This window comes from Mustela putorius, unplaced genomic scaffold (genome assembly GCF_011764305.1).
Source record: "Mustela putorius furo isolate JIRA1106 unplaced genomic scaffold, ASM1176430v1.1 tig00000129_pilon_pilon_pilon, whole genome shotgun sequence".
Lineage (NCBI taxonomy): Eukaryota > Metazoa > Chordata > Mammalia > Carnivora > Mustelidae > Mustela > Mustela putorius.
In genome coordinates this window covers 24229249-24242190 of record NW_025421290.1, presented here as the reverse complement: position 1 = coordinate 24242190, position 12942 = coordinate 24229249, and the positions used below count along the sequence as shown (strand labels likewise).

At 56.2% G+C, this 12942-nt stretch overlaps 2 protein-coding genes across 9 annotated transcripts in view; both read right to left on the bottom strand.

Annotated features, from left to right (window-relative positions):
- GPR68 (G protein-coupled receptor 68) overlaps nucleotides 1-2837 on the bottom strand; it is a 29707-nt gene extending 26870 nt beyond the window's left edge. Inside the window, exon 1 of the mRNA XM_004739056.3 lies at nucleotides 2091-2837. The gene's annotated coding sequence lies outside the window, so the exon portion shown is untranslated. The remainder of the gene's footprint in view (nucleotides 1-2090) is intronic.
- A 3614-nt stretch (nucleotides 2838-6451) lies between these two features.
- The window catches only part of CCDC88C (coiled-coil domain containing 88C), a 124535-nt gene continuing 118044 nt past the window's right edge, over nucleotides 6452-12942 (bottom strand). For 7 of the 8 annotated variants that reach the window (XM_045071213.1, XM_045071222.1, XM_045071218.1 and 4 more), the window contains 2 exons: nucleotides 12459-12748; nucleotides 6452-8730 (listed from right to left, as the gene is read on the bottom strand). In XM_045071213.1, coding sequence (XP_044927148.1) covers nucleotides 7708-8730; nucleotides 12459-12748 — 1313 coding nt within the window. In that variant the 3' untranslated portion in view covers nucleotides 6452-7707. Of the gene's footprint in view, nucleotides 8731-11865; nucleotides 12014-12458; nucleotides 12749-12942 lie in introns of all 8 variants that reach the window. The other variant, XR_006604137.1, reaches the window with a different exon arrangement.

Genomic DNA, 12942 nt, shown 5'->3' with positions numbered 1-12942 from the left:
GTTTTTATTCGTTCAATTACCTTGCTTTTGTGGTAGAGGATACTGATTTCCCACTTCTGTGAGTGGAACCCAATTTCCTTTTAAAAATAAGGGTATTTAAGTGCCCCAGAACCATGAGTGTGTTTGTGGGGGAAGGTTCTCCCTTCTGTTCTGGAATTAACCACTGGGGTCCAGTTGAAGACCAAGAGGAGCACCCAGGGTGTCCCTCAGCAGTGGGCCTGACCGCTTTGGGGCTTCCAGTCCTAATCTGGGTCCCTGGTCCACATCTGCAGGGCTGGGGAGGGTGAGCAGGAACTGGGAGCAGAGGGTGAGCCCTGAGAGGCTGAGATTCTCCAAGTGAACTCTCGTGGAGTGGGGTTGGGTCTGCTCCAGAGAGAGGAACCCAGTGGTCTGTCTGCTTAAGCAGGTGATGCTAATCAGCTCGGTGTGCCTTTTTGGTTGGGAAGAAAAGAAGCCTGGAGAAAGGCAGGAGCTGGCCAGGGGAGACTGAGCCCCCTGCATGTCCTCTACTTGTCCTGCGGGCTGGTGTGGCTTAGTGGATATGGAGGGCAGGAGCTGAGCTCCCATAGGGCTGTCTGGTGGGGTGGGAGCCAAGGCACCATGTCAGGGATCCGGACAGCACGGAGACCCTGGAGGTTTTTTGCATGGTGTCCCCAAGGACTACCCAGGGGCCATCAGGGCCAGTATCGATGTCGAGAGGACATCGATAGGGGAAGGCTGCATAATGGGACACGTCCGGTCCCCCCTACCCGCAACACAAGAAGGGAGTCAGGCCCTAAAGGAGTGAGAAGGAGGGGGCCCTGGTCCCTGTCCTCTCTTCAGAATATAGGTTCTCTTTGTCCTCTGTCAGGTGCCCCAGGGGTCATTCTGGGGTATCAGGGCTTGTCCCCAAGGTACCAAAAAACTGATGGACTCTGCATCAGAAGTTGTGAAGCAGCCTAGGAGAGATCTGAAAATAATGGCAGTGAGAGATTAAGTTTTAAGCTTCTGTTTCCTGAATAGAGGTTCTGCCATAATACATTTCCAAAGTAAAATATTCAAGAAAAATATTATGTGTATAATAAAATGGAACTTGAATGGCCAAGTTTTTGTAAATGACTTAGCAGGGAAAACTAGGATTGACACAGCAATGACGATACTCTGATTACGGCTATGAGTAGAGGATGATGGGCAGGGAGGGCCAGGGTGCCTGATCAAGAGGAGGGCAGTCAGGGTAGCCTTCCTGGAATAGGTGACTTTTAAACTGAAACACACAAGGGGATGAGGAGGCATCCTGGGAATCCTCCCAGTGACTGGTGTGTGGGTGCTGTGGAAGGGATCCTGTGAGTATTGATGGTGGGGGCTTAAGAATTTCTCATCAGTGCAGGGATAATACTGCCTTAGATTCTGATCGGCTACGGCAGGAAAGAGCAGCACAGCGGACCTTCTACCAGTTACAGTGTGAGTTGTATGGGTAGGGACCAGCTCCCCCCATCTCGTGTTTCCGCCTGGCAGAGGGCCCGTCTGCTGAATGAGTGATAGGGAATGGAGGGGCACAGCTGAGGCCGGTGGGAATGCTGACGGAGAGGTACTGCCACTACATGAGCAGGTTCTCCGTAGATGTCAGTTTGCTCTCTCCCCCTCTGCATCAGGAAAGTCTCCAGCTTGGGACCTGGTCTTTCGACTCCGCCCGCAGTGCTCCTTCCCAGGGCCTTAGCTGCAGTTATGCAGGGTCAGGGCATGTCCCCAGAGGACCCGAATGGTGTTGGACTTTTGGGATCTGCCCCCACCGCAGGGACCCTGGGCGGGGCAGCCCCCTCTGGCCTCCTGCTCCCTCCCCCAAATGCCAGCGTTGTGACACACCCTCCGGGTGGTAGGTCCTTGAACCCCCAAAGCGCTATGGATGTGTATCTTGGAATGACAGGACCTGCCTCCCAGCCCTTCTCCTCCTCCACTCCCCACAAAGGCCTTTATCCAGAGTCTGGATTTTGAATTTTCCGCCGCAGGAGATGGCAGGGAGCCGGTCTTGCCGAAGGGCCAGCGGTCCCCTGGGCCGCCGTCATCCTGCCCCGCTGTCCGGGCCCAAACCCCAGCCGCCCGGGCGCACTCACCTCTCTCGGGTTCCCGGCGCAGGAAGCCTGGCGGCGGCTGAGCACGAACCGCGGCGGGCGGGCGGCAGCGGAGGGACGTGCGGCGGCGACGGCGGTGCGGGGACCGGGTGAGGACGGCGGGGGCGGCGAGGGCGGCGGGGACTGGCGGGGGGCGTGGTGCGGGCGGCCCTGCGCAGCGCTCGGCTCCGGCTCACCCGCCGCCTCGGGAGAGGGTGAGGGGGCGGGGGCTCCTCCAGGGGCCCCGGGAGGGAGCGGCTTCCAGAACCATTGCTCCAGAACCGCCGCGCTGCCGGTGCCGAGGGGCCCGGGGGTTTCCTGCCCGCTGTTTATTAGGGGTCTCCTGGGAGAGGGGATGGTGGGGGGGCGCAGGTGGCTGGCCTTGCTCGGCCAGATCTCAGACTGACAAGGACTGCCCGGGCCATGTGATCGCTCACAAACTTAACCTCAGTGGGCTGGACTGCAAAGCCAGAACTTGGGAAGGGGAGGACTGGTCTGAGTGCGGCCACGACCCTTTCCCTGTCCCCAGGAAGTGCCAGGCCTGCCAGGAGACCCCGGCTCCTGCCTGACCTTGTGTGGTTCACCGCCCTCCTGGACAGAGGCAGAGGGGATGGGCATTCCTCAGGCTCACTCTCCCCCTCCGCCGCTTGCAGAAGGGCAAGGGTGGGGATGCAGGGGAGGGAGCCGCCAGGGGCAGAGTTTCCAGCCTCCCGCTGTTGGCCCCGAGAGCCCTGTGTAACATGGAGTCCGTGGTCAGCCGTTCACGGGTTCCTCCTCCTTTGGTCACTTCTCAGTTGTTCTGTGTCTGCTTTTTCAGCCCATCCCTAAAGGATTCTGCAAAGCCGTTTGTGAAACAGTGATCATTAAAAGCTGACTTATGTAGACCTCTGATTAAATACTGTGCATTAAAAGCGAAGGTAGGGGCGCCTGGGTGGCTCAGTGGGTTAAGCCACTGCCTTCGGCTCAGGTCATGATCTCAGGGTCCTGGGATCGAGTCCCACATTGGGCTCTCTGCTCAGCAGGGAGCCTGCTTCCCTCCCTCTCTTTCTCTGCCTGCCTCTCTGCCTACTTGTGATCTCTGTCTGTCAAATAAATAAAATCTTAAAAAAAAAACATAAAACTGGGTCTGGGGTGCATACTAATGGCAGGTGTGCTGTGTTTGTAGCCAATACAATGAGAACAGTGGGGAAACTGAGGAAACTCACTGGTCCTGCCTTCAGAATCATTGCATGACCCAGCAGCCATGCCGTCCTCCACCCCGGGGTGGGGTGGGGTGGGGTGGGGTGGGTGGGTGAAGTTCTGACATGCATCTTTGGCTTGTTTCACTTTCATCTTCCTGGTTGACATAAACGAAAATACGAACCAGCCTTCCTGCAGGAACGACACGCATCCGTGAGTGGCACGCATCCATTGACTATAAATACACGTCTGGCAAAAATCAGTGAGAGCTTTCTAAGAGAAGCAATGAGAGGTGTGGATTTTGCAACAAAATGTATTGCACATTTTATTATTTGTAAGTTTTGTTACATATCTTTATATCAGCAAAACTATTCACACACACACATATTCTTTCCTCTTCCCCCACTTGGTTGATAAACATTTGGCTGGATATTAAAAGCTGGCTGGATGCCTCCCAAGGTTTGTTCTATCCCTCTCTCATTTTCTCACTTTGGTGTCCTACCCAGGGTGAGCCCCTCCTGTCCCAGAGATGATCCCACTTCTCTTTCCAGGCAGACCACACCCCAGAGCAAAGGACATCAATACCAGCTATTAGTTGGCTTCTTCCCAGACACCAGGTCACACAGCTACCAGGCCATTGCAGAGGGTGGGGGCCTGGAGCTCAGGAGACGCATGATCTGGGGTGTCCCGCTCCGCAGCAGGACCCTGGGGTGCCGCTCGGGGTGGGGGGGAAGCTTGCCAGGGTTGGGCTGCCAATGTGAACGAGGTGTCAGAGTTGGAACCCGCTGATGAAGTCATGGATAGGACATGGGGAAGAGGGAAGGGAATATTGGATATTGTCTAGATGTAAGGGGACAGATAGGACAAGATGGAGAACAGAAGAGAAGCTTTGGTGGGGGAGGATGGTGACTTCCATGTTGAGCGTTCTGAGTTGGCGGTATCTTCGGGACATCCAAGCTGGAAACACAGGTCAGGTCTGGAGGTTCCAAGGAGAGGCTGGGGCTGGAGATGTCTGGAGCCTTCTGGGAACAGATTGTAATTAAAATTGTGGATGTGTATGAGCTTGTCTGGGGTGAGAGGAGGGAGTGATAAGAGGGCTGGGTGCACCTCAAAGTGAGCCATGCAGAGGACCCAGGCCACAAAGGGATGGGTGTGGTTAGTGTGGAGGTAGGCAGAGGGGGGATGGTTCAAAAGGTCACCTGGGGTGAATTCCATGAGGACTAAGTCGTCCAAGGCAGGCAGCTTCGGCCAACACCCAAGGCCAGGTGTGTGTGCGACCTGGGATGAGAACAGCTGGCTAAGATAAAGGCGGGGGTACAGATTCCAGACCCATCCTCAGGCCAGGATGTGGCCTAGAATATGTGGGGTGCGGAGACAAGGGCCAAGCCTGCGTCCTGGGCTTCGGGTTTTTGTGACTGCAGGACAGTTTGCCCCTGGATGAGCTAGAGGAGCCAGAGGGGTGGGGGCAGGGGTGGCCAAGCCGAGGAGTTGAGGCCTGCAGGCCCAGCAGGCTGGAATCAGACAGCAGGTGTGACCTCAGGCCTCAAGGTCAGGACTGGTCAACACTTGGCTAGCTAGCCCTGGGGGTGCGTGGAAGGGGAAGCCTCTAGGACCTAGCACTTGAGCTTTTTTTGTTGTTTTTAGTTTTATTTACATTCAATTAATTAACATAGTGTATTAGTTCCAGAGGTGGAGTTCCGGGGTTCGTCAGCTGCACATAACCCCTAGTGCTCATTCCGTCACGTGCCCTCCTTAATGCCCAGTTACCCAGTTACTCAGTTACCCCATCCCCCCACCCCCTTCCCTCCAGCAACCCTGTTTGTTTGCGATGGTTAGGAGTCTCTTACGGTTTGTCTCCCTCTGATTTCGTTGTTTTATTGTTCCCTCCCTTCCTCTCTGCTCCTATTCTGTTTCTTAAATCCCACATGAGTGAAATCATATACTTGTCCTTCTCGGACTTATTTTGCTTAGCATAATACCCTCTAGTTCCATCCATGTCGTTGCAAATGGCAAGTTTTTTGTTTGTTTTTAGATTTTATTTGTCAGAGAGAGCAAGCACAAGCAGGGGGTAGGACACACTGAGGGAGAAGCAGGCTCTCTGCCGAACAAGGAGCCTGATAAGGAACTCCATCCCAGGACCCTGAGTCGAAGGCAGATGCTTCACTGAGTCACCGAGACGCCCCAAGATTTCATTTTTTTTTTTTTTTAAAAGATTTTATTTATTTATTTATTTATTTGACAGAGAGATTACAAGTAGGCAGAGAGGCAGGCAGAGAGAGAGAGGAGGAAGCAGGCTCCCTGCCGAGCAGAGAGCCGGATGCGGGACTCGATCCCAGGACCCTGAGATCATGACCTGAGCCGAAGGCAGCGGCTTAACCCACTGAGCCACCCAGGCGCCCCCAAGATTTCATTTTTTGATGGCTAATGTTCTACTCCTTAGCTTTCTGTGAGTCTGTGGAGAGAGAGTGAATGAATGAGGGGCTGGCAAGTGAGCACTGAAGAGACGTTCCGGAGGGCAGAGATTCACAGGCTAAGTTCAAGGAGGAACAGGCCACGCGTCAAATCCCACCGAGGCCCTACAGGAGGAGGCCGCTGCCCAGTTGGGCCCAAGCTTGCAGGCGGCAGCTCTCCCTAAGTGGTCTCGGGCCACAGAGTGCAGAGCTCCAGAAGGGACAGGCAGAAGGGGAGGGAAGAGGGGACTTTCACAGTCCAGGGACAGAGGAAGGAGACACTGAAGAAGCCGCTAGACAGAACAATTTGAAAGATCTTATGTGTGGGCAGGTCTCTGCCAGTCTCCATCTCTCCATCTGACTTCAGCATCCAAACTGAGGCCCTGGAGATCTAAATTCCAGATCCGACCCTTCCGAGTTGAGTAGCCTCAGGAAAACCCAAAGGACCGGCTGAAGCTGAACTTCTGTCACAAGATGAATCCCACACCAAAATGGGATCCAGCTCTTCCCAGCTGAAAATAAATGCGAGTCTGGGAAAAAGCCGTTGCAGAGTGAGCCCGAAAACCTTGCTCTTTTGTGTTCTGTGACCTGGAGGCAAAGGGAGCTGTGGGTTCCGGCAGCCGGGAAGGTTCTCTGGGGTGAAGACGGGCGCCCGGAGACCCCCTGAGATCCCCCTGGCCACCATGGCCCATCCAATGCCACCAGCCCCCCCAGTGAGAAAAACCAGGACTCGAGTCTCTGCCGTTCCGTTTTATTATCAACCTGTCCTCATGTTCCAGAATGAATGGCTATTTAGTACACAACCCAAAGCACTTCTACAACTGGTCTTGTTAACAGTCCCATTTCTTTCTCAGTATATTAAATCAAAAGAAAGAAAATACCTTAAAAATAAAATCACCAGGTTTAGTACATCCCAGAAAGAGCACCTTTACTAAACAGAAAACGTTTGTCAGGAATCTGACCAAATACACAAAGCAGCAGGTAAGATTCCTGAGAGAAGAGACAGACTCCCAATGGAACATAAATAGACCCCCCTCGAAGAATATATATTTCACAGGAGTGTGTACATATATATTAAAAGAAATTTGGTTTCTACCACAAGAAATTATTCAGAAATAATAAATCAGTCTCTCATCTGAGACGGGAAGGAGAGAGGCGGCAGCCACATTACCAAGCAGGCCTACGACCCACTCCTGCACATGCTTCCCCTCCGTACACGACGCCCGCTTGCTGGGAGGGGGCCGAGACTGACGCTCCTCTCTGCCGCGGTCCCTAGCCCCAGAAGATCCAGTGTTTCAAGAGAGAGCCAGGGAAGGCAGGTCTCCGCGGGGCCCCCAGAGCCCACCGTACGGAGCCCAGGAGCCCACTGCGGGTTGGTGGGCCAAGCCCGAGGCCACCTGCCCTGGGGTAAGATGGAACTGCTTGGGACCCCAGGAAATGGTGTGGCCGCACTCCTGGGTTTCAGCAGCAAGCTCTTTGTAGTTTGGCCTGTCTGGACTTCTCCTAGGATCAAATGGCTTTTAGGAAGAGGACATGGAGTTTCCAGAACCACTAGGGCTTGGCCATGGGAATGTGTGTTTGCACACACACAAACACAAGTGCCTTAAGAGAGGTCGACAAGTTGTAAATGAGTGTTCTGCCAGGACGCGCTCAAGTAGTGTCTACTCTGGGGTTAGTTGTGTCACTGTATTCTGACTGTCCCCATGCTGAAGTGGATTTGTTCAAAAGACAGCGGTTGCTGGAGGCTACACATACAGAAGACACACACACACACACACACACACACACGCACGCATATGGGAGTGGGAGTGTAATCCTCTCAGGGCTTGGCACAGTGTTTTCATTAACAGAACAAGAGGGAGAGATGCCCAGGAACCCCGGTCCGCATTCTAAACCCCTTCCCAGCACCACAGGCAGACAGAAGAAAAGGCCATCATAATTAGAAGGTGAGTCAGTCACTGGAAGGTTCAGAAGCCGCTGGCCCAGATGAGTCACACGCAGCCATACTCATACCACACCGTCTGCGGGTCCCCACCAGGCTCGGGGGACGCTGGCGTGCTCTTCAAGCTGCTCCCACGGCTGAAGTCCTCGGAGGCCCGGCTGGGGTGGGGAGCCAGGTCAGGAGACCTCCCCGGGCTCTTGGTGGGGAGCCCCTCACTGTGGCCTTGCCTTGGGACCCCATCACCCTCGGAGAAGCTTAGTGGCCCCCGGACAGGGGCGACAGTGGCCACCTCTGCCGCGTGGGGGGGCGTCTGGGATTTGGTCCTGGTGGCTTGGGCTGCGGCGGTGGGGAAGTGCTGGGTCTGGGAGCTGCTGCTGCCACTGCAGGAACCTCCGGCTCCAGCAGCGATGGCCGGGGCTGTGGCGGACTGCTGCAGGGGGGCCAGCCTCTCCTCCTTTGGGGGAGCCAGTGAGAAACGCCTCACATCCGGGGGCCGGCTGCGGGGGCCTGGGCCCTGACCAGAGCCGCCAGTCTTTCCTACAAGTGGGGTCCGCTCCCGGGCCAGGCTGTGGGAGCTGGAGGGTGTGGGGCTTTGTAGGACATGGCTGCCCGTTTCTCTGCCCCCTGAGCTGTCAGGACCCCCCAGCTTCTGAGGGGTTTCCTGTTTGCAAGCCTCTGGCCCGCTGGCCCTGAGAAGGTCGGCAGAGGCGAGGCTGAAAGCCCGGCTCAGAGATGCACTCCGGCTGGCAGGCGTGTGGGATGTCGGGGGCATGGCGGCCTGCCGGGGTCTGCCCAGAGACAGGCTCTGGGGAGGCTGGACCTGCCTTGGGGGGCCACTGGGCAGGGCCTCAGCCTCAGCAGCTCTGAAGCTTGGTTTCACATACTGCCCGGGCTTCGGGAGCTTCCCCTCAGAGGTGCTGATGGCCATCTTGATGGTGGGGGCCACAAAGTTGGTGGGCATCTTGGCCCCTTCTTTCCTGGTAGGTGGTCCTGGCTGGCCTCCAGTGGCTGGGAGGTCGCTGGCCTTCCTGAAGTAGTCACTCAGCAGGTCATCCCGGCAACTGGGAGCGTCCTACAGGGAGGAAAGGAAGAAATGAGGGGTGGCCACAAGGGCCAGGCCGGTGCTGGGATGGCCCTCCCCCCAGCCTCCACCCCAGGATGTCCGCTGGGCAGTGCAGGTGGCCAGGGCGAAGGTTTTTTGGCTCCTGCTTGGCCTCTTCGAGGTCTAATGTTGCCACACCACCCCTGGTCAGGCTTTGGGGGCTATACATGGCTCACCAGGGCGAGAACCGCGGACATCACTGGGGCAGCCCCCTAACTTCACAAACAAGCACACACATCAGACAGGAGCAGACTTCCTGCGAAGCTCATCCACGCTATGGAAAGGTCGGGACTGAAAGCCCGACCACAGCCAACCGTCCCCATCCGTTCTTGCTGTCCTACCAGGCAGGGCAGGGGTAGCAAGCTGACCTGTAGTGCTGTAGTCAGCCCACCACACTCAGACACACTCAAAGGGCTTTGTCTGGGGCCACTGAGGAAAGGGAGCAAGCACGGCTCTTGAAAAGCCAGAACCTCATTGCCGCTCAGACCACTGCCCCGTGAAGAGGCAGGCACGGCGGGGGTGAGTGGGAGCCACAAACGCAGACTGCCCAGGACCTTGGGGCTGCCTGGGGGGAACCGAGGGCAGGGGATGGCGCAGCCCACCAGCCTGCTCCCCTCAAGGGCTGGGCTTCCCCTGGCTGGTGAACTGGTGTCCTCTCCACCACCCTGCAGGTACACAGAGTCACCAGAGGCCAGGGTCTAGGACACCACTCGGTAACTTCAGCCTCCTGTCAGGACTTCAGAGCCTGGAGGAGCCAAGCAGAGGTTCCTCCTTAGGCTGACGGATTCCCAAAAACCCAGGAAAGGAAGTACATTCTCTTGGCAGGTGGGGGTGGGGAGAGCCAAGCTCAGAAGCCATCCACACCCGCCAACAGCTCCTGGCCCCTAGAAACATCTGGATGCTCAACTTGACCGAGGCACACTCTGCTATCTGAGACTCGGCAAGGCCACAGATTTTGGTGGAGTGTGTGTTAAGACCTTCTATTGTTAACACTGATGGGAACCCTTTCTCGAGTGCCAGGCTCTGTGCTAAGAACTATGGGTGTAATCACCAAGAAACCAAACCCTCCCTTCATTGTCAAAGCAACCTTGCAAGGTTGTTTAAGTTGGACTAAAACAATCTTTAGCAGGTGAGGAAGCTGAAGCCTCAGCGTTGCCACAGGACCCACATCTAGAGAGCAGACCAGGGATGAACGCCTCCCGCTGCATCGTGACGTCTGACTGCAGCGGCTGACGGCGCCACCTGGGTCCCATATGCACCCTCAGGAGGCCACCCCCTCTGGCCACCCAGGAGCCCATTTTGAGACACCCGCCTCTTGGCATCATCAATATCCAGGGAGTGGAGGCCCGGGTGGGGCAGGCTGTGACTTCCTTGGGCGGGTAGGGGGCGGGGAGAGGGGTCAGGTGCATGGGGTTGGCAGGGGGTCTGCATCCTGGGCAGGCAGAGAGGTAAGTGTGACTCTCCAGGGCCATATGGCAGCTCCCAACATGAGCTGCCACCATGCAAGGTTACTTCGGGCTTGTTTAGGCTGTAAAGAGACAGGTGACAAGATGGAGTGTGAGTGAGGAGCAGTGCTAGGGACAGGTCCGTGCTGAACAGGCTGGGCCCTGTCACTTTGCACAGAACTGTCCCTCTCCCCGAAAATCTGCAAAGGGAAAGCAAACTCACTGTGACAGACACAAAGTCAGAAATGAGTGGAGAAGGAAAGTCTCCCAAGTGCAGGTAGCCCTGCTTTCTGGACTGTTTTCACTTATTCCACCAGATCGGGGCTCCTCGGTGTGAGATGCCTGGATACACGCCGAGAGCCAGAGCCTCATCCAGGAAGCCACGACAGCTGCAGATTCTCTGGGAGCTCCAGCTCAGACCCACGGAGCCCGAAGCTCCGGGGGCAGCCTGTGTCCTGGCAAGGCCACCAGGTGAATATGGGAACCACTGAGCAGACCCTAAACTTCCTGAAAGAAGCAGGGCTTTTGTCTGGTTTCTCCAACTCCCAGCGCATAGATAAGTGGTTGCCAGATGGAAATATCAAGGGAGGGAGCGCACGGACCACGTTTTCCATGTCCTTTCAGGGCTAACCACAAGACTGCACTAGCAAGTGTGCCACTTGTCATTCTCTGGCTTGCTCTGGCTTTCGAAAGCAGGCACTAGGCACACTGCGTCACATACGGTAGGTGTTCAGCAAACAGCTACTGAACGAGGGACGCCTGGGTGGCTCAGTTGGTTAAGCAGCTGCCTTCGGCTCAGGTCATGATCCCAGCATCCTGGGATCGAGTCCCACATCGGACTCCTTGCTCGGCAGGGAGCCTGCTTCTCCCTCTGCCTCTGCCTGCCATTCTGCCTGCCATTCTGTCTGCCTGTGCTTGCTCTCTCCCCCCATCTCTCTCTGATAAATAAATAAAATCTTTAAAAAAAAAAAAAAGCTACTGAACGAGAGTGTGTTCCCCCACGGCCTGCTGACGGGGCTCACAGAGCTTACCGTGCAGCTAAGGAAAGTTCAGTGGTCGAAGGAGAATGAGACGGAATCCGGGAAGCATTAAAAATCCTTAAAAGTGCTCAACTGCAAGACAGCATGTTCATGTGTCCAGTTACGCAGCTGCTCCCATGACTGAAGTCAGGCAGAGTGCAAAACACGTGCCTGTCACTTCAGAAAAGATGAACTGAGGCTCTGAAGAGGGGACAGAAGATGGGGACCCTCATGCACAGGATATCCGGGGGTCAGAGCCATAGAACACAAGCCAGGAGACTCCAGCTGTGTGGCTCAATGTGTTTGCCACAAGTCCTTCATGGCCCATGAGCTAAGAAGAGCTTTTATGTTTTTAAATGATGGAAAATTTTTTTTTAAAAAGGACAGCCATGGGGTGCCTGGGTGGCTCAGTCCTTCAGTATCTGCCCTTGGCTCAGGTCATGACTACAGGGTCCTGGGATCGAACCCTGAGTTGGGCTCCCTGCTTGGCAGGAAACCCTCTCCCACTCCCCCTGCTGGAGTTTCCTCTCTCACTGTCTCCCTCTCTCTGTCAAAAAAAAAAAAAAAAATCTTCCCCACCCCCGCCAAAAAAACCCCCCAAAACCCCCAACCCCCACCCCACACAAAACACCCAGCCTTACATGACCCATGAAAAGGACACAAAATCCAAATGTCAACGTCTGTGAGTAAAGTTTTGTGGGCCCACAGCCATGCCGGTTCGCTGAGAGATGGGCTCCGTCTGTGTTCTCACGGCAACAGCAGAGCTGAGCGGTTGTAGAGATTGTTCGCCTGGGAATGCCCAAGACATTTACTCTCCAGACCCTTTCCAGAAACAGCCTGCTGACCTCTGATGGTGAAGGCTTAGGGCGAGTGGGTAATTCAGAGCTTCACCACAAAATTTACTGTGAGATCCTCCCCCTGCCAAGTCGGGGGCTGGCCTTATCTTGAAAGAAGCTCCTGGTTTGGGGGGGGCACACCCCATCCCTGCCCTCCGTGCTGACAAAGAACTCCTGCCGCCTCACTCCACAGATGGGGCCAACGGCCCCTGGGGTCCGGGGCTGGGAGCCAGTGCGTGTGGCCTGCCGGCTGCTGGGTATCCTTCTCCACCCGCGCCAGCTCTGCACCCAGGCCACGGCACCCCTGCCCCGGCCCCTTCTATGCCTCTGCCCCGGGTCCCGACTCGGAGAGGGCAGGGGAAGAGAGGCAAGCCGTGTCCCAGCCCTGGGCCACTCACAGGGGTCGGGGAGCTCCGGTTGCTCTCCTCCAGAAACTCCTCCAGCGTGACCATCTCACTGCTCGGCGAGGGAGAGCAGGGCCGTCCCCCCGCGTGGGGCTGTGTAGTGCCTCTCTTCTGGACGCCGTCCTGGGGGAGAGGCCCGTTCCAGGGCAGGGGGTACTCATGGCGGCCGAGGGCGGTGCGTCCTGGAGTGCTGGCATCCCGTGGCAAAGCAGCCGTGTCCCTGCTGGGGATCAGGTCTTCGCTGCTGAAGCTCTCAGACCTCCCGTGGAGCTGGTCGGAGGAACCTGGGTGGTGGTGGGGCGGTAGAGAGGCACACACCTGAGTCTCCCTCCCAAAACAGAGAGAATCCTGGCGGAGAAGCCAGACTCACTTCTCCCAGGCTGGGGTTTCCAGAGTAAGAACATTTAGGAGGGGGGCGCCTGGGTGGCTGGATGGGTTAAGTGTCTGACTCTTGATCTCAACCTCAGCTCAGGTCGTG